This window comes from Geospiza fortis, unplaced genomic scaffold, assembly GCF_000277835.1.
Source record: "Geospiza fortis unplaced genomic scaffold, GeoFor_1.0 scaffold240, whole genome shotgun sequence".
NCBI classification, from domain to species: Eukaryota; Metazoa; Chordata; class Aves; order Passeriformes; family Thraupidae; genus Geospiza; species Geospiza fortis.
The window spans coordinates 937,007-956,060 of NW_005054379.1; the positions used below are offsets into that span (position 1 = coordinate 937,007).

The 19,054-nt window shown below is 44.0% G+C and overlaps 1 protein-coding gene across 1 annotated transcript in view; it reads right to left on the minus strand.

Annotated features, from left to right (window-relative positions):
* ELP1 (elongator complex protein 1) overlaps positions 1-19,054 on the minus strand; it is a 31,563-nt gene that overhangs the window by 3,464 nt on the left and 9,045 nt on the right. Inside the window, 23 exon segments of the mRNA XM_031060295.1 lie at positions 672-826; positions 1,218-1,345; positions 2,489-2,600; positions 3,246-3,359; positions 3,935-4,127; positions 4,672-4,733; positions 5,664-5,865; positions 7,068-7,165; positions 7,595-7,718; positions 8,566-8,714; positions 9,789-9,874; positions 10,991-11,131; positions 11,971-12,050; positions 12,311-12,389; positions 13,018-13,091; positions 13,800-13,915; positions 14,592-14,697; positions 14,795-14,848; positions 15,663-15,766; positions 16,263-16,369; positions 17,177-17,359; positions 17,983-18,082; positions 18,689-18,859. Of these exon segments, the coding sequence (XP_030916155.1) occupies positions 672-826; positions 1,218-1,345; positions 2,489-2,600; positions 3,246-3,359; positions 3,935-4,127; positions 4,672-4,733; positions 5,664-5,865; positions 7,068-7,165; positions 7,595-7,718; positions 8,566-8,714; positions 9,789-9,874; positions 10,991-11,131; positions 11,971-12,050; positions 12,311-12,389; positions 13,018-13,091; positions 13,800-13,915; positions 14,592-14,697; positions 14,795-14,848; positions 15,663-15,766; positions 16,263-16,369; positions 17,177-17,359; positions 17,983-18,082; positions 18,689-18,859 (2,738 nt within the window).

Genomic DNA, 19,054 nt, shown 5'->3' on the forward strand with positions numbered 1-19,054 from the left:
CTCTGTTCCCTGTCACACAGAACAATTTTAGTCTGTCTTTAAGAGTCCTGCTAATCAGCAGTTGGGGGGGAAGATACTGGGGAACATTTTGTGTTCACCATAAATGCTCAGAAACACTTATTAGAAATAAAGACTTTTACTCTGGAAGGGAACTAACTAAAGCCCTTGTGATTTTCTTATTCTGCATTAAGCTGAAGCTTAGAAGCCTGACATAACCCTTCTTTATGTAACTTACTTCTTATGATATATGGTTCAGACTTAATTGATCAATCCAGTAGTTTTTCACTTCACAAGACCTACTCTACTCCAGTACACTTCTACCATTAGGCGTAGAAAAGAGGGAGTGTTCCCATATCCTACAAATTGCTTAAGATGGAGCTTACAAAAACAAGTCACCACTAGGACAAGGTAACGCAACCCGCAGAAGACCTCATCACATCCAATGTGGCACTCAGTGCAGGGGTGACAGTAGACTATACATGTTGTACCCATCTAGAGTATACTGACTCAGCAGGTCCTGCCCAGAATATCTACTGAACCTCTAACAGAAAAAAACCTCAGATTTTGAAAGCCATGGAAGGATTCTAGGCTCTGTGCTGGAGAATGCAAAATGCTGCTAAACACTTGATACTGTCTAGTGAGAGTGATAGGTGTTGTGGATGAGCACAGACCAGGCTGACAGAGCTCTGCTGCACGTCTGGAGTCCAGATTTCTGGGACTGAGGTCTCCATCAACTGCAAAACCTCTTCCAGGACTTGCTGCAGTGCCCCAGCTTGCTCATCATAACCAAAGAGCACAAGCTGCTTCAGAAGGATGTGTATCTCTCCTGCAGGAGGGAACAGAAGCAATAAAATACCAATCAACACAGGTATACTAAATAAACAGCTGCATTTCTTTGCTATCAGCACACAGGAAGGAGAGCAGCAACTCAGAACTGGTTCTGTTCCTCCGGAGCCCCTACAGTGTCCGAGAACAAAAACAAGACAAATCTGAAATGGTACTGAGAAGGCTTCTTTTCTCTGCTCCCAATTTCAAATGCAGAGAGTTCATGTTATTCTGAGCACAGAGGCAGATTAAATAAACCAACGTTCAATGCAAAGAGCTGTATGGACCAGGCAGCTTTTCTCTCCAGCACACACAGTAAGAACAAGCACACTACCTTAGCTGTCCTCAGCCTTACAAGCTGCAGCATGGATTAAGATCACCAATTATCCTACCTTTCACAGTCTCAACAGCACGAACACTCTCTCCCAGGACTTCCAGAAGGGCAATATCTTCAAAAGGACTCCCCTCCTTCAGGCTGTATCTCTTACGCTCCGCCTTGCGTCGGTTCTTTGAGGATCGCCTGGAAAGAGCACAGTCAGTTAGAGTGTGCACAAGAGATTAGCTGTTAGCAGGGTTACATCTGAAGGAACATCAACAGTGTGCATGAAGCTTGTCACTCAAGTCCTTGCCTCCTTGCCTTCTCCAGTGACAGAGGACTGTGTGTAACCTTAGGTGCTCTGACAATGTTTTCAGCTCTATTCAACTAATATACTTAGTGGTCTGAAACACAAGACAGGAATCAAGCTGCTTCTCTTCTCCAAAAAGGGCTGCTCCATGTTCCAGCAAGGTTAAAGCATGTCAACAACATAAAGCAGGAGCTGCTCCAAGCACAAAGCAGTAGTCACTATCACGCAAAGTTGAAGTCCACTTAAAACACTGGTGGCCAGGGTCTGCACTTGGCTGTGAACATTTTAATTTCTGCCATCTCCAGAGCCTGCTCAGCTCCTAACCATGATCACAGGAAAGCAACTTCTTTCACAGACCAGACCTACTTGCATAATGTTCCTAAGTGATCCGCACACTCTGATGCTGAATACTAAGGCTGCATTCTCCTTCTTTTTTACATCTGGTCCATGAGAAAAAAAAAAAAAAAGTCTAAAAAGTGCACATTTTCCCCACAACTGCATTCTTCCACAATTCAGCCAGGGAGTTCAGAAGTGGTCCCAGAGACTATACCAGCCTGTTACACACCCCAACCCACACTGCAGCTCATACTCTTGAGAGCACTCACAACGCACACAACCACTGTGGGAAGACATTGCTATGAGATTTAGTAACAAGTCCCACGCATCAAGTGTGAAACCTGGGCCAAAGAACACAAGGCATATGCACAAGCTGTTAATGTTTGAGAGGCTCTGCCTGTATTCTCTGTCTAACTTTCTACAGCCAGCCATTCTGACCACATGCCCAACATCCATGGGAGGCAGCACCCACCCAGAGTCTGTGCTCTCAGCTCCTCTGCTCTTCCTGTTGCAATAGTAGCTTTTGGCTTTTTGTGCTCTTTCTCTTCCAACGAGAGTTAAAATAACCATGAAATGCCTGTAATTAAAGCAGCTACAAGGCATGGACAGCTGCAAGAAGGACCAAGCTAAGCATGAGCAAGCTAACCTCCTGAATGCTGATGCCAGAACAGTCACTACCTGATTTGAAGGCAGATACCTACGCTGATATTCTTGAATTGCTGTGTGTATATTTGCTGTTCATGTCACTGGCTGTCACAACACTGCTGGTTTCAGAGAAAAGCTCCAATTCTGGGCAATTTGGCACTTCATAATCTGCAAAACATGGTAACAACTGTCACAGTACCGAAAAAGGTCAGAATTATTTCAAGCTTTCTGATTGATCTGTGTAGCTTGCTGGGAAGAGTCATTCTACCTGCTGGTGTTCTGGAGCCTTATGGCTCACTGAGTCAGCATACAAGAGGAAACAGTAATTGTGAGAACAACAATGCTCCTCCGCCCTGGTGGGGATCGTGACACTGAACAGCACAATCAGACAGATGACAATCTCAGTGCAGCAGAACTGGACTAGGACACAGCATTCTGCTTTCAGAGAAATTCCCTGAGCCTGTGTCAGCAGGCAGGTGAATATGCCTACAGGTACTTGGCACCGAGGACATGCTGAGCACTGTCTCACCCAGTCAAGTTGGTACTGTGGAGACAATGCTGTGTCATTTTGAAGAGCTTTCAGGTGCATTTTCTTTGCGTGAAAGCTATGACCCAAAGAAGAGCTGAAAATACAAGAGCAACCACACTCCAAATATGGAGTGAGGAGGGGTTGAGAATGGTGCTGTTTTACTCCTGTAGGTCCCATTGGAGCTAAAGGAGAGCACAGCTCCATCACAGCAAACAGAAACCACACACAAAAACACGATCACAGTTACTTATGCAGGAAAAAGTCATATGCAATTCAATACCAACCCTGCAGGTTCTCACAGGCCTTCTCCTTCAGCTCTCGCACCACTTGCAGGCGACTCTTATGGCGAAGAAATGCTGTTTTCTGGGAATCTAGGAAGATCAGCTGACTTTTCTGAGCTGATCATTAAGAAAATCAAAACATAAACATTTGTGCAAGAAACAGAAAAGCATTTTTTACACAAGCACAATCCTTCAACAAGCTCAGAAAAAAAATCCCTCAACTCATAAAGCATGAAAAGGAAGAACAAGGAATAGTAATAAAACATTCTTCCTGTATGGAAGGGAGAATAAAGCTATCAAATAATTTTTTATTTCCAAAAACTACTCATCAAAGCTTACAGTACAGGTAGCGATTTTCCTGGTCTATAGCTCTGCTGCCACATATGCTTTGGAACAAGGACTGTTCTGCTTGTTCATGGACATGCAGACACAGACCTCTTTGCAGCTTTTGACTGTGAGGTCTGGAAAAGCTCCAAAGGAGCCTGACTAAGCTAAAAAAATCCCATGACACTGCAGGGCTCCAAGATGCACTGAGGGCAGCCAAACAGAGATAACTGAGCAGCATCAATGAGGTGGAAACAAAGTATCCTTCCATACACCTTCCAGTACTGGAATGCTGTGACTTCCCACAGGCCCAGGAAAGATCTTCTTTACCCTCTATAGCATAGAGAAATATTCTTGCACAGACTCACCTTCCAAAATAGCAGGTTCCAAGTTGGTTTCCAAGATATCATTCAAGGATCTAACCGACACCACATCCCTCTGTTTTTGCACTCTAAAGGTTTATTTCCACTTCTGTTATTGTGGTTTGAAATGTCTTACCAGTCTCAAAGCCTCTTCCCAAAGAGCCCCTTCTAAGAGCAGGAGAACAGCCTCTTCATAGTCCTAGAAGAAAAGAGCAACCACGGGTTGCTGCTGCTGCTAGCAAGACATGTTCAGGTAGAAGCTATTCAGATGGGTATTTCTGCACAGTAGTATCCCAGTCAAGACAGCAAAACACCACTATGCCAGCTACTTCGAGGTGTTGACATAAAAACCCAAACAAGCAAACAAAACCCACAAACCAACTCAGCAAATCTATGTTACTTCTCCGACATAAAGGGGAAATCCCTCTGGAACTCTGTCTTCCTTATTCCAGTCCTCATGTTTCAGCTCCCAGAGACAAAACAGAGCTGAAACATTTTTCGTATAAAACCATGAGAGGCTTTACAAGTGGAAGAACTCAGGGACACAGCATTTATCCCCACCCTGCTCACGGCATCACCCAGGCCTGCTCTGCCCTCCCCAAGGGGGCCCATGGCAGCCTGTTGTGCTGTCAGCATGCATGGAGTCACATATGGCGCAGGAGAACAGAGGAAACATGGATGGTGTATCTGACTGACAAATACTAGGCAGTACTGGGCCACAGGCAGGAGGGTGATGACATTACCTCAGTGTACTGCTCCAGGAGTATGGCTGCCTCTGCATACTTTCTCTGTTCAACTAGTTTTCCTACAAGAAAAAGTGGAGTTTCAGCTTTTCAGAAACACCTAGATTTTTGTGCCAGAAAACTACAAAGCAGAGGAAAAATCCCACTCACTGAGACACCGTCTATCTGCTCACACATGTATTCAATTGCTAAATTACAGCTGTAATTTAAAAAGGGCACCATAAGAAAGCATCAAAGGCATGAAGGATTTAAATCACATTGACAGAAAAAGCAAATACTGGCGTATCTGACTCTGGAAGAGTAGACTTCCAGAAGCCATACTCCCTCTGTGTTAAGTGGCTCTCCATAAACTCTGCCTCTGAGAAATGATGCTCCATTCTCTTGCTGAAATATAGGTCCACCAGGTCCACAGCACACCTCATGTCTGACATGGGCTAGTGAGTACAAATTCTGCGACCAGCTACCTTCTTCTCCTTAGGACAACACACAGCTTTATGTACCAGCTGGTCCTAGCTGCTAGCTGGCTTCAAGGAGAAAACAAGATGCAGCTCCAAATTATCCAACAGCCTTTAAGGTTGGTGAATAGGCAAAGCACTTGCACCAGTTAATGCCTAGAGGCCTCAGTTACATCAGACACTTCAGTGCACGTCCATTCCTTAGGATTAACTAATGAGGCAATTTGGAAGAGCAGTCTGGCAACCAGCTGCAAGGGAATAATGCAAGAAGCAGTCAGCACTGGGCAGCCAAGGGCACAGTTTGCTTGGCAGCTCCTGTGTTGCCTACCAATTCAGCTTCAGCATCTTTTGGTTCCTTTGAGAAACAAAGGTCATGTGCAAATGCACAAACCTGGGGGAAATACGGGATCTTTGTTCTCATTTAAGAAAACCACTGCTGAATAATGAAGTTTTCATTGAATTTTAGGAAAAATTGAAGTGAACCATAAATAACAGCAGCCACTCTGCTCTGCACATTTACATCTCTTCAAGGCCTACCTGCCATGCTCCGTGCCAGGCTGGACAGCTTATCCTTTGTGTAACCAAGCTGTGATGCCATGCACAGGGCTTGTTGCCAGTTGCCACTGCTCTGAAAAGCATCAAGTGCTTTTGCAAAGATGCCAGCACGAGCAAATATCAATGCAGCCTGTTCATACAGCTGCTTCTGAATCAAGTACTCCCCATATGCATCACTGATATCCTGAAAGACAGGGACAAAAAAAGAAAAAAAAAGAAAAAAAGAAGAAAAAAAGAAAAAAGGAAAAAAAGAAAAAAAAAAAAAAGAAAGGTCAGTAGCAGTCCTCCATTGGCAAAAATTAAGGGCCCATCAACAAAAGCCTCTTACCCAGCTTCTCCAAGGAATTTCTAGGCATGAAGTTTCTACCTCATTTCAAACTCTATCAAGCCAAGGGCTGATGATCAGCACATGGAGACACTTCACAGAGCTACAGGAAGTGACACAGGGAGCTACCTGACTCTCCAAACCAAATGCTGGGTAAATTAGATACTACAGGAAACCAGACCCTTCCTCCCCACCCACATGAGCAGTTTTTGTTAGAATGTCTCTCTGAACCAACCTACTTTAGGAAACGAACACTGGCAAGAGGGAACACACAAGCCCTGTAACTGTACAGGCACAGGCTACTCAAAGCTCACTATCTCCATGAAGAAGGGGCAAGTGGATTTCACTGGAAGGATACAGGGGGAATAATAAATTACTCCCAAGGAGTCACTAAGAAACAGATCTCCCTCATGAATAAAGACTCCTTTTTGCTTTCACTGTACTGCATATAGACCAATTTTCTCTATTTCCTCTCTCACTCAACTCCTCCTTGTACAAAGGCTTGTGTGCTGTGTATTTACAGTATCTACATTAGCTTATATTAAATGTATTTACATTTTATCTCAACCTTGGACAAGATGAATTCTTCAGTAACACTGAAACCAATAAGGGACACTATGTACTAGGAAACAGCACATCCAAAAGTGTCCAAGTTCTTCAGCACTTTTCAGAATAGTTTAAGGATAACAAATGGTCCCCACACAATCTGCAAGCCACACAGAGGTCAAAACAGGGAGAAGTCTTCCTGAGGTTATGAGTTATTCAGCACACTACAAGATAGTGCAGCAGAAGAAACAGGACTTCCAGGCGCTCTCTGAGTCACAGGATCAAAGGAATAACAACCATTGATGTCCAAGTCGCACAGGGTTAGTGCTGAGAGTCATTCCAGCTGTTATCTCAGAAGAGGGTCTCAGACAACAGTGGAAGAGCAATGACCTACAGAACTTGAACATATGCAGCTGCAGTTTCATTCCTGCCCTCATGCAAGGTGCTGAGGAGATCCAAACACATTCATAAGGGAATATAAACCTTTCACACTGCACTGTCATGAGCTTACACACCTTGTACTCCTGAGCGCTAGAGGGGTACAGCTTCAAGGCCTCAGAATACAGATTCTGATCCTTCACCAAGTTCAGAAATTCAGAGAAGTGTTCAGGACCTGCAGAAATAATTTACTTTTCTTAAAAATTAAGGAGAAAGTACATGGCCCTCCCGGCTCCCAGACAGTCTGGCTTCACAACATGAAGAATCAACTAGAGGTACCTGGGTGGAAGACCACCCATTCTACTACTGTAAAATCAAAGCGTTCACTTCCTTGAGGTTTTGCCAGAGATATTAACCAGAGATAATAACAATTCACTTGAACAGGAACAACACAAGACTTCATTGCTTCATGACCACAGAGGAGTAAACACTTCTTTCTTCCCACACAAACCTACAGTACAAAAAGCAAGTAGCAGAAGTTCACCATCCATTACCAGATGGGAAGATGGTCTTATGCAATCCTTCTCTTTCTTCAGCTATTTCCCCTCAAACACTCTCCCAAATGGACATGTTACACTGCAGAAATCCTCCTTAGGACACCTACCACATTTGCTGAGGTGGCCAAGAGCTTTCGTGTATCTCTTCAAGTGTCTGTCTATTGTATATCGCTGATAATTGGTTTCCATCTTCCGGAGGGCATTTAAGAAGGGCAAGTATTCTTTTGGGTCCTGCAAAGAGCAATAAAAACGTCAATTGAGTTAATCTGCCAAAATCCTTATTTGCCCCCATCTTCACAAACATACAGCCCCATCTTTGAAAAAATATGATAATACACTAAAAAAGGCTTTTTCTCCCCCAAATGTAAGCCATCTTAATCAATTTGTGCACATACTCTTGCCAGAAATTACTAACTTGAATTACCAGGCTCCCACATGGACTTCAACAGTATCTAAAGGCTGGCAACACTTAAAATTCAAGCCTAAGTGTCATATCAAATGTTGTTTTATATTATCTATGATTATGTATAAATTTACAGCCATAAAGTTGATCAACTTCCCCACACCAAAGGATATAAAACCTGTTAACACAAATAGGGTGTCCTAACTTATGAGCAGTAGAATTTGCTATAACATTAGAAAACTCTGAAGATGCAGATGGGCATTTCAGTTCAGAGATTTCACATTAAACCCACATGAAGACACATGCTATTATCATAGGAACCACTAAATAAGCACGAAAAAAAAGTGCAGAAGTGAGAATGAAAGGCATGCAGTTGCAAAACTTCAGATACCAATCCCTCCCTCTCCCAGAGTTACTTTGTCCTGCTGTTCTAGAAGAGCACTGTTTCACCTTGAACACAAATAAATTTCCAGAGCTGTGCTCAAGAACCAAAGGATGCAGAGACATGACACTTGCCCAGCATCATCCCAAACATACATAGGTCTTCTGAGCAACTGGAATCCTGCCTGGGTAGAGAGCCATTACTAAGAAAACATGCAGGCTGATCTGCAGACTACAAACAACCTTTGAGAAAGTAGAAAAATAAGTTCCTTAGCTGGAACTATTAGCCAAGACCTTTTGAGACTTTTCTGCCACCATGACGACTAAATCAAAATCATACGTCCCCAAGGAATAATCATACAATTCATTGACATCCACAAGGAAAAGCAGGTACTTTAGTGCTTCTTCTGCACTCACAGCTTGGACATCTGGCGTAATGCTTTCTGCAACAAGATAAAGCAGCATATGACCTGTTACACCACCAGCAGTGGAGCCCTGCTGTGAGGAAAGGATGCATCATCAAGCACAACCTTGACATCAGAGAGGGACCATCAGACTAACAGCTTGCTCTGTCTTGCAGAGGGGTTACTTTGCCTTTACTGGGCAACTTATAGGACCACCCCCAGCATAGCAGTGAGCATGCAACTGTGATGAACTCAAAGGATCAGCACAGAATAAAAGCAAAGTTTGCTAGTTTGGGATACCAGAATCCAGAACAGGAACTTCCTATTCCATGCTGGAAGAACTAGAGCTCCAACTGGAAAGTGAAAACAGGTCCAGTTCTGGGGTAACTGCCAACAGACCTAGTCAAAAGGGTGAGCTGAGGGCATGTACAGCAGCCTATCTTAGCTGATATGCTGGTGTAGCTAAACACACACTGGATTCAAGTCCATTTCTGGTTTTTGGCTTGCTCCATAAACAGCAGCCTTAAAATAATTTTTTCGGTGAACGATGCTAATGATCAAAGTGTTGAGGAACACATCCAGTGCAGTATCTCAGGATGCAGCTGTGCTGGGAGCTGCAGGTTGAGCTCTCGGTGATGAGAGCTCCAGTCTGAACTCCCAACCCCTTGCCTGGCAAAGGGGACAGAGACCTGTGAGACACAGTAGGAGGTGAGGACTGCTAGATTTTTGCAGGGATATACTGTGAAGGTATAAAAGTTCTCACAGGCCCAGGGGTTCCTTTGCTCAGGGCCTCTCCTCAGAGGCACTAGCTGGACCTGCTATTTTGTTACTTAGTTATTGCACTGAGACTAAATTATATTAAGGATCAGGATGCCTGAGACTCTGATACAGGAAACCTGAGGTGCAGCAAGTAAGGAATCCTGGTCTGACTGTGAGCGTAGGGGATGTAGCTGTGGGGGGTGGTCCCAACTCAGGTGGTGCAAATGTGACTGCTAGTCTGCCAGGCTCCTGGATGGTCAGATGGGAAAGTTTTGGTTGGACAGAGAAGTTTCCTTAACATAAAGCTCCTGCAAATGACCAATTTTCAAAACTTTTGAGTTTCTGATACAAAACCTCGAAGATCGTGAACCTTCTGGAGAGCAATTTCCAGTTCTGGAGGACTTTTCTTCACATGTGCTGTCAGTATTGATAGGCAGTATCTGAAGAAAAGAAGTGAATGAGAAAGTGAGAAGGCAGAAACACACCTTATTCCTTTTCTTAGCAGTTTGTGCAAGTTCTAGTTTATGTCTTAGTAAAAGAAAATAAAAATAAACTGCTCAAGCACTGTGATCCTCCTAGAGGAAGGCAGCAAACACAGGAAAAGAAGAGAATAGACCAGAAAGGTTCTTCTACTCAGCATGTCTTCCCAAAGACGTCACAAAGCTGGAGGTGTGTTTTGAGTAGAATGAGCTTCCTTTACCATGCTGGCTAGCATGATGAAGGAACTCTCTCTGAAAGTTCAGATAGCTGGATATGGTTTTCCAGATGAAATCTGGCACAAAAATAGCACTTTTTAAAAAAAGGACAGCTTTCTAGGGTGTTATTTATACTTCCATACATCTCACATTTACTATTTCAAAATAGCTTTCCCAGCCAAGTAAATGCTTTGTTTTCTGAAATAGTTTGCTGGAAAGTGTCTAAATTCTCAGGGCTCAGTAGCTACTCATCACCGGTTGCTCTCCTCTCCTCTCCTCTCCTCTGTTTAACTTTAGGCTGTCGATGCTTTAGCACCATTTCACCAGGTGTGAATAATAATTGTTATTATCCTATTTTCCCAGATTTTATCTTTGCCTGGTGTTGATCCATTCAAGAAGGATGGTTACCAAAAAGGTAATCAATCAGGAAAATGGAGCTGATCATTTACAAAGTAATTTAGTGTCAAATGGAAGAGCTGATATCTTTCCAAAGGGCCAGCTGCTTCAAACAGTCGGCAACTCACCAAGATGAAACTCTTGCTCATATCTCCATTCCCACACAGACTGATCCTAAATTGAGTGTATCTCCTAAATCTTTATAAGCATCCTGCATTTATTATTTTAATTCTATTATTTTATTTAATAGTAAAATGTTGGTATGCTGTCTTGGAATTATTAGATGTTTCCAGGACAGCATGCTCAGCAGAAGCAAGGCATGGTATAGTTAATTTTGTGGAGCACAAGCTCATCTCAGAGAACCTAGGGCCAAAGAACTGATGTCAAGGACAGCTTTGCTTCCTGCCAATGACTTACTGGAAATCTCTCTAATGGTTCCTTTACCTACAGTAAGAAAGTGCTCACTTTTGAGGGTCAATGTGTTCCATGGCAACTCTCATCACATCACAGATGAGGTTTACTTTTTTCTGATCAGGATGCTGGTGTGGCTGGCTGTTACTGCTACCATTCAGAGATGGGTACATACTCTTGGTGAAATCTTCATCTCTGCATAAAAACAGGTAATGTGAATAAGAGCACCACCCGCCACATAGCCCAGAACAAAGACAGTAAGGTTAAGGAACTCAAATGCATGCAGAACATAACTACTCATTAACTGCCACGCTAACAGGAAGTTCTCCAAAAATCTCTGCCAGTCTAAACTGATTGTCAGCCAAGAAAAGCATAAAAAAATCCCCTAAAACTGGTCAAACAATTACTTCAGCAGCACCAAAAAATCAGAAGACAAGATTTACAAGATACAGCTGTCTTCCACTAAATCCACTATGGATATTTCCACTGAACAATTCAGAAGAGTAAGCCATTTGCTATTATTTCTGGTCAGGTCAAGACTAAAAATCAAACCAAAGCGATAGCGCCAGTTCCTACACAATTATTGACTTTAGCAAGCTTGAGAAGTCCTGAAACTACCATCACTGTAAAGCCTCATCACTGAGCCTTTAAAAAAGAAGTCAGGGGACTTGGTTTGAGGATTCAAGCAAGTATCTTGGCCTCAGACTAGATATGCACTGCTACCTTGCTCCTCTTTATGAGGGAAAAAAACTTTCTCTGTTTTCATTTACTACTCTACAGCAAACCAGCAGAGAAGTCAAAGCACTCAGATAATGTACTAATTACTTGCTACAAAAATCTAATGGCTGCCTGCAAATGGGAATTTCCAACAAGACATGCTATCCCTGGAACTACTGAGCCTACTCAAGCCTTTATGACTCAACATGCCAGATTTCTGATTCCTTGCACCCACATTGAAGAGTTGCCAATATTTTGACAAAATAAAGTACCACTACTGATTACATGCATGCTTCCATTTGCAGACTTATACTTACTTCAGTTCTGTGAAAAACAAGTTGATATAGTTCACAGAATCTATTTGCCTGATAAAGGTTTCTGTGTTTTCCAGAAATGCCTGAAATGAACAAGAGTATTACCACTGATATTCTGAACAGTAAGAACATGTACATCAAGTATAAGAATAAATTCAGAGACCTTGTCTGGAAGTACAGGATGAAGGAAATGCTAAATTTGATCTGTGCGTACGATGATGCTGCCGTGCGGAACAGCCATCCCTGCTGAAAGCAGTACCACCTACACTTTTGAGCACACTGCTCAGTGGATTCCAGGCTAGATTAGTATAGCAAACAACACAAGAGAGCTGGGCAGACTTGCCTTGGGATTGTGGTCATAGAGAAGATTGAGGTTGATTCGGAGCTTCCTCATACACTGAAAAGCTTCCCTGAACATAAGCCTGGAGGAATGAGTCAAGCAGGAGAGTTTACTTAGCGGATAAGATGCAAACAAAGGCAACTGATTAGAGCTAAGAACAGAACCAGTGGGATGAGAAAAGCCTACACAATAAGCTGCGTAGACAGCCTTCCAGAAAAATGTGCAAGGTCAATAAAGCCCACTGCTGACCCTTGCAGTGGGACACACCAGATTGCAAGGTTGATGAAGCAATACAGAACTTAGATTATTTTTATTTCCATTAAAACAGTGTTATATTTTGCATCAATTTCCCTTTCAAAAAATTTAAATGTAAATGAACTCAGTAAAAAATGGAAAACAGAGAGCTGAATCTTAAAGTGATTGAGATGTCTGGAGAACGGAGCAATGAAGATTTCTCCCACCCACACAATTTCAGCACACGTAGATGAAGATTTCTCCCACCCACACAATTTTTAGCCCTTCAGTGGTGAAGTGAGAAGTACCTGGCACAGCTGAAAGCTAGACTCCTGGGTGGTCACCCTAGAAACAGTTTTGTTCCCTCTAACAAGGTAAATTCCTCTGAGTTTAGTCTCCCTCTCTTTTCCAGGTCAGTCAGCCTCTAACAGCTCAGACTGGAGGAGGGAAGACAAGAATACACCAGAACCATTTACCTGTCTAGCCACTTCCGAATCTGGGCAAGAACCAGAGCACGGTGGTGAATGGTCTCCAGATTTCCTCTTGGCATCTATGACACAAGATCCACACAAATACTTACTTTAGTTACTCTGCCTACATTGTGGGGAAAGTAAGGACTGGCCAGCTTCTTGGGCCTGTTTGCTACTTGCAAGTGCATGGGCCTGGTTGCTCACTTCAGAGGACATGCAATTTCAACAACTGTGGAAAAACACCCGAACACTCTCTCAGTCCAGAAACATTCCTCCCTCAGAAGGCTGGACTCTACCCAACCAGACATGACGCAGAGCAACCTGATCAAGTTTTCACGTTAGTCCTGCTCTGAGGAAGATGTTGAGTTCCACACCTCCAAAAGTGCCCCTCAAATTACATCCTTCTCCATTCTGTGAATCTCTAGCAGTTCTGAAGAGCGAGCTCAGCAAAAAACTAAGTGCCAAGGCTAATGGAGGGCTGTTAGTAAATACTAGGAAGTAATGGTGAGAGGGCACAATATGTAGGACTACACTACCTCAGCCATTAGGAACTTGAATAGTCCTTCCCAGTTCTGCACATACCTATCTGCCTCTACTGAACCTAACTCCCAAAGGCATGCTCAAAATCCCTCTGCAGCTGGAGATTTGTGACGTGCTCTTCTGCAGCACTGTAGGGCACCAGCTCTGTAGCACTGCACATACTGTTTGCAGGCTGTCAAGGTGTCCACTGTGACAGACCCCTGAACATCCTGAGAGCACATGTCAGCAGACACAGGCAGAGCACTGACCTGCAGCACCACCTTTGTGTCCTGGGGAACGACGGTGACGATACGTGAGCCTCTCTCCACCTTGCGCAGGGTCTCACTGCTGGGTGCAGCAGCACTGCTCAGGCTGCCCTGGAGGGCTGGAGACAACATTTATCAGCATACATTGCACATGCAGCACAGTACCCCATTTAAGACCTCCTATGTTGTAGGAGCCAGGCAAGGCTGTACTGAACCAACCAAGCCACCAGTACAACAGTGATCTTCAACAACTCCTGACAGGATGAGACCTTGTGGAGCGCTGATCACTGCTGAACAAGACAACCAGAGCTGTGTCTTCTGCACAACAGGATGACAAAGCTCAACAGACCAGATAAGAGTAGCACTGAAGGGTGTAAAAGGACCAATAAGTTGTTGTCCTGCCTTTACCAAAGTCATCATGCTTCTCAAAGCCAGACACCACCAGAAACTCTTTGTCCAGTGATTCCCCTCCCTACCACACACCCTCAAATAGCACACAGACTTCTCCTTTTGAACATGGAGGAAAGGAAGAGAATGCAGGGCTAGGCTGTTAGAAACAGTGTAAGAGTCAACCACAGCACAAATCTTCTTCCCTGTGAAAAACACCTGATATATAGTCAGTTCCTGAGCTCCTTGCTCTCTGGTAGATTTCTGAAAGCTCTCTTACTCTCATCTCTTTAACATTTCCTTTGAGGAACCCAAATACAACAGGTTTGGATGTGAAAAATGGGGACATCTTGTGTTTCCAAGACAAATGCTACAAGTTAGCAACAGGCAGCCAGTGCTGATATTTACCCTTCACTGACAAGTTCTTCAAGCAGAAGCACTGACAGGTGTGCGAGTTGGTTGTCACCAACAAAAACTCATTGTATGTTGCGAATGATGTGATGTTAGAAGCAACCTGTAAAAAAAAGAAATTTATCACAGTTTAGACCAAGATATCGAAGCTGCCTTTGGCAGAGAAAAAGGGCAGGAAACGAGGGGCAAAAGCTTTGTACCTCAATATCATTAACAAAAAACCGGCATCGATCCGTGAGGCCCAAGATCACCTCCTGTAATTAAAATAATGACAACTATGAGCTATCACAACCTCCAGTCTTCCACAACACTGACAAGCACTGGATTGAAGTACCTTACAATTAGGTAACAAGTACTTCATGTGAATTACTTAGAGAAGCCAGACAGCAAGTCATCCAACCTCTCTTCCAGGAGGACTTAAACTTGAACATCTTTAAACACTGCTGGCTGAAAGTCCAGCCTGCCTACCCTGTAACTGCACAGTTGCAAAATGGAAGCAGAAGCCATGCTAGAAATCTAGGCTGTTCTATTCAGCAGCACTTGGTCTAGGATACCAGAGGAACAACTCCACTACAGAGCTAAGCAAAGCAGCTTCCTACACTGGATGCACACTGAAGGAAGGAAACCCCTGAAATATCAGCAAAACAGCTGGTCATTCTTTAAGCTGTTGTAACTATCAAGAACCCATCTCCAACAGGAAAAAGCAGTAGCAGGACATCTGCAGTAACTCAGTGCAGCCGTATTTGCTAATAGGTTAAGTTCAAACAAAACTGAGCAAAACATTCCTTTCAAAAAGAGTGTGGCAGTAACTGCTAGAAATTTCCAATCCGAATTTTCTCACTTTTTAATGAAATTATTTGTTGTTTTCATAGAACAGGGTGATCAGGTGTTAACTGCAATCCACCAGAAATGCTCTAGAAGGCAAGGGAAGATAAGCTTTCAGCTCTGCAAAGGGCCTTATGAAGAGCATGAACAAGTATCACTGGGCCCTGGGCAGAAGACCAGGGTGTACTTTTGGCACAGAGAACAACTGAGCATGGAATTTAATCTGCTTGCATTCTTACTTACTTCACCACTGATCCTCGTGATGCAAGTCTGCACACAACGGTAGGGGAACTGAACAGCAGAGCTACTGCTACTCCGCCAGGGCTGAAGGACTGGAGTAGAAGCCTCTACGGAGCAAAGAAGATCTAACTGTTTTCCAGCCAAACAAAAACTCAAGACATTAAAACCACATGATATGTATCTTAAGAAAACCAGAACTGGGAATAAGCTACACTATCTGAAAGAGGGGAAGAATGCTGGAACAGAAATCCATGACACAGTGGACAAGAAGGTGGTAACTTCCAGGGGCTCAGTGGTGCCTTTATTCCACTGTGGAATGGGAGAGAAGATCTATGAATGTGGCAGTCAGTCAGCACTGAACTTTGTACGTGCGTATTCGTGTTAACGTATGCATGTGTATATATATATAGTTACCTTTAATTGAACTGTGACACAAATCACTAATTTCAGCCCATTTCTGGAAGGAGAGGAAATATAAAAGCAGCACCAACTACACAGCAAGAGTCACTCAAGTCCCCGAAAGTCAAATCATCTCATTAAACCTTTTAAGAAATATGTAACAACTAACCCTAAGACCAGGTACTTTAACAGGGCCCAGCTTACCCCACAGGTATTTTAGGATCCGCCTATCAGTCAGCTGCAGAGCTACAGTTCTGGTCACCGGGCTGCAGTACAGGCTGATCACTTCTCCATCTACAGGCACTGACAACCTGATGCAAGACAGAGGACATACAGAATGCCAGTCACAGCAGACACACTTAAGAGCAGATACTTCGTTCCTGCCTTTCTTGTAGCCAGCCGAAAAGATGCACATCTCCAGCATGGACATACTTTGTTCATGTAAGGATCTTCTGCACCTATGCACATTCTCACACCTACGCCAGCTGACAGTGGCACCACAGAGCACCAGCAACTCCAGCCAACAGGCATCTGCCTAACTGTGCTGGTCACTGTCTGCACTGCAGCACTCCGCAAACACACTCCTCTTTTTCTGTTCTACAGTTCATGTGCAATCATTGCGTCTTTGCTAGGTGAGTGCTGCAAAAAGCAGCCCTCCTGTATTTCTGCACTCCAGGTGGCTTTCTTTTGTGTCTGGTTTTAGCTCAACTGGTCCCACAAAGACCAGCAGGTGAGGAGGAGGAAAAGAAGGAAGAGGACAGCAATTTTGATGGCTACTGGTCCCCTCCTGGACCTTGATAATGGTGGGAAAAAGAATGGAGGAATTCAGTGTCATGTGCCATTCCCTCTCCCCCAAGGGCCTCGAATTCCAAGGAACAGAGTTATCCTGTACTGATACAGGCAGGTCTAGCATGCACCCCTGCCAGCTGGGCGTAGGCATCAGGACTATAGGCAAGTGCTGACCAGTAGGGAGCCTCATGAGCTGTTCGGTTCTCCTCTCAGAAGAGAGCCAAATTCCTTAACCCATGGCCTCCAGGCTAATAAGAGACTTAATTCCTTCTAGGCACTGTCCAGAAAGCATTCTCAGACTTCAGCCACAACTGACAGATCTCTTGTACCGTAAATTCAGGCACTCTTCTTCAGCTCCAGCCACGTGAGGCACTGCAGTCAGATGGTGAAGGACAGACTGAGCAGCATGCTGACCTTGACCAACAACAAGGAAGCTATCATCTGGCAGCCAGGTGAGAAATCGGAGCCCCAGAGGATTCATCACTTCATTGCTGCTGCTGCTCACATCAACTCTGTCACAAAATAGGAGAGGTTGGGACACAAATAGAACCTGATTTCAATAGGCTGCCTCACTAAAGAGGCAGAGGACTTCCTAAGCACAGCCTGGCTGTTTAAATATACAGCATGGCTGGGAGGGCTCCAGTGCAGAAACACGAATACCCAAAGCATGAATCCTGCCACAGGCTGAGCTGGAGATAAAGGATGAGACCTAGGAAGCTCCATCTGTTTTCCCTATGTAGTACTGCTTCCATGCCAACTACCTCTAGGAACAAAGCGGGAGCATGGTGGGATTTTTAACCTCATCATTGTCTCTGCCATGCAAGCAGCTCTTGCTCTGTGTGATGTGATCATGGGCCTGGGCACTGCACCATCATTCCTTTATGCAACAGACACAGGAAGGCACAGGAAGAGATATCTCACTGCTGTCATTAACAGTCACTGGTTCTGCTAGATTGAGACCTCAGTAAAGGATGTTCAAAGCACTAGTTGCAGGCACAGTGTCCACAAAATGAAACCATGTTATCTGATAGCCTCTTAAAAATCTTGAGAAAAGTGGTAAGAGCTGTGACCTCTAAAGCATCCAGTCAGGTACAACCCTCTTCTCCCCTCTACAGCTGTAGTAGTTCTTCATTACCTGTAGGTTTTATCCAGGTATGGTGTTTCTACAGCTGCTTTAAAGCCATTTCCTCCCACAGCTCCAAACTTGACAGAAGGGTCATTGCCTGTACTCTGTCCTAGCAAACACAAAGCAGAACAAAGCAGAGTTTAGACATCCACCCAACAGAGCCCCTTCCATCTTCAATCTTTACAAAAAGTAGATGCTTCGTGCAAGTATTAAAAACATCAGAAAATGCCATCCCTACTTTTACAGCCAAAATGTTACTTCTCATTAACACTCACTTTGAGGAAGACAGTCACATTCCAACACTGCGGTACAAAACAGCTGCTTCCTCATAGCACACTGTGTATAGAACTGCTTTGGGAAGTGCTGGGTGCCCCACACAAGTCCTCAGACACTTCCCAGTGACAGTCATCATCATGCCATCAGAGCAGCTTACGCAAGATACCATGTGCTGCACTCAAGCTGAAGCTAGGCAGGGGAATATTACCAGCACAATGACATAGTCAAGTGCCAAACATTGTCTTCTCACAAAGTGAACGCACCACCAAAATACTTCTATGTCACTCAAACTACTGGAAATGAGAGCAGAGCTTGAACTCACACTAAAACCAAGTATGTCTTGTGTAAAGATTTAAGTGACCATCACCTAACCAGTCTCCTAAGGTACTGTTCTCAGGAACACAGGGGTTTTTTTTTAAAGGCTGCAACATGCTCTCACCATATCTGTACACAGAGATCCTGTTATCAGCATCCAGGATAGCCATGTCCCCACTATGTTTGGGATCTGTGTGAAACGCAACCTGATTAACTGCCTGTTGGAGCTGGAGCTCATAGGTGCACATGGGTGGAGGCACCACAGCATGCTGGAAGGCTGTGACAAGCACTTTATCTGTGGAAGAAAAGAGAAGAAAATCCAAGATGAACCCCAGTCCAAATGTTAGTGAAGCTCTTACTGGATTCTCTATAGGAAGCAGAAATGATGTTACAGAAAAATGGTTGGTGTGCTCTTAGTGGTTATCTTCATTGAGCTAACCCTGAAGCATCTATCAATTACATGGATCCCTCCCTAAAAGTGCTGTAGCAA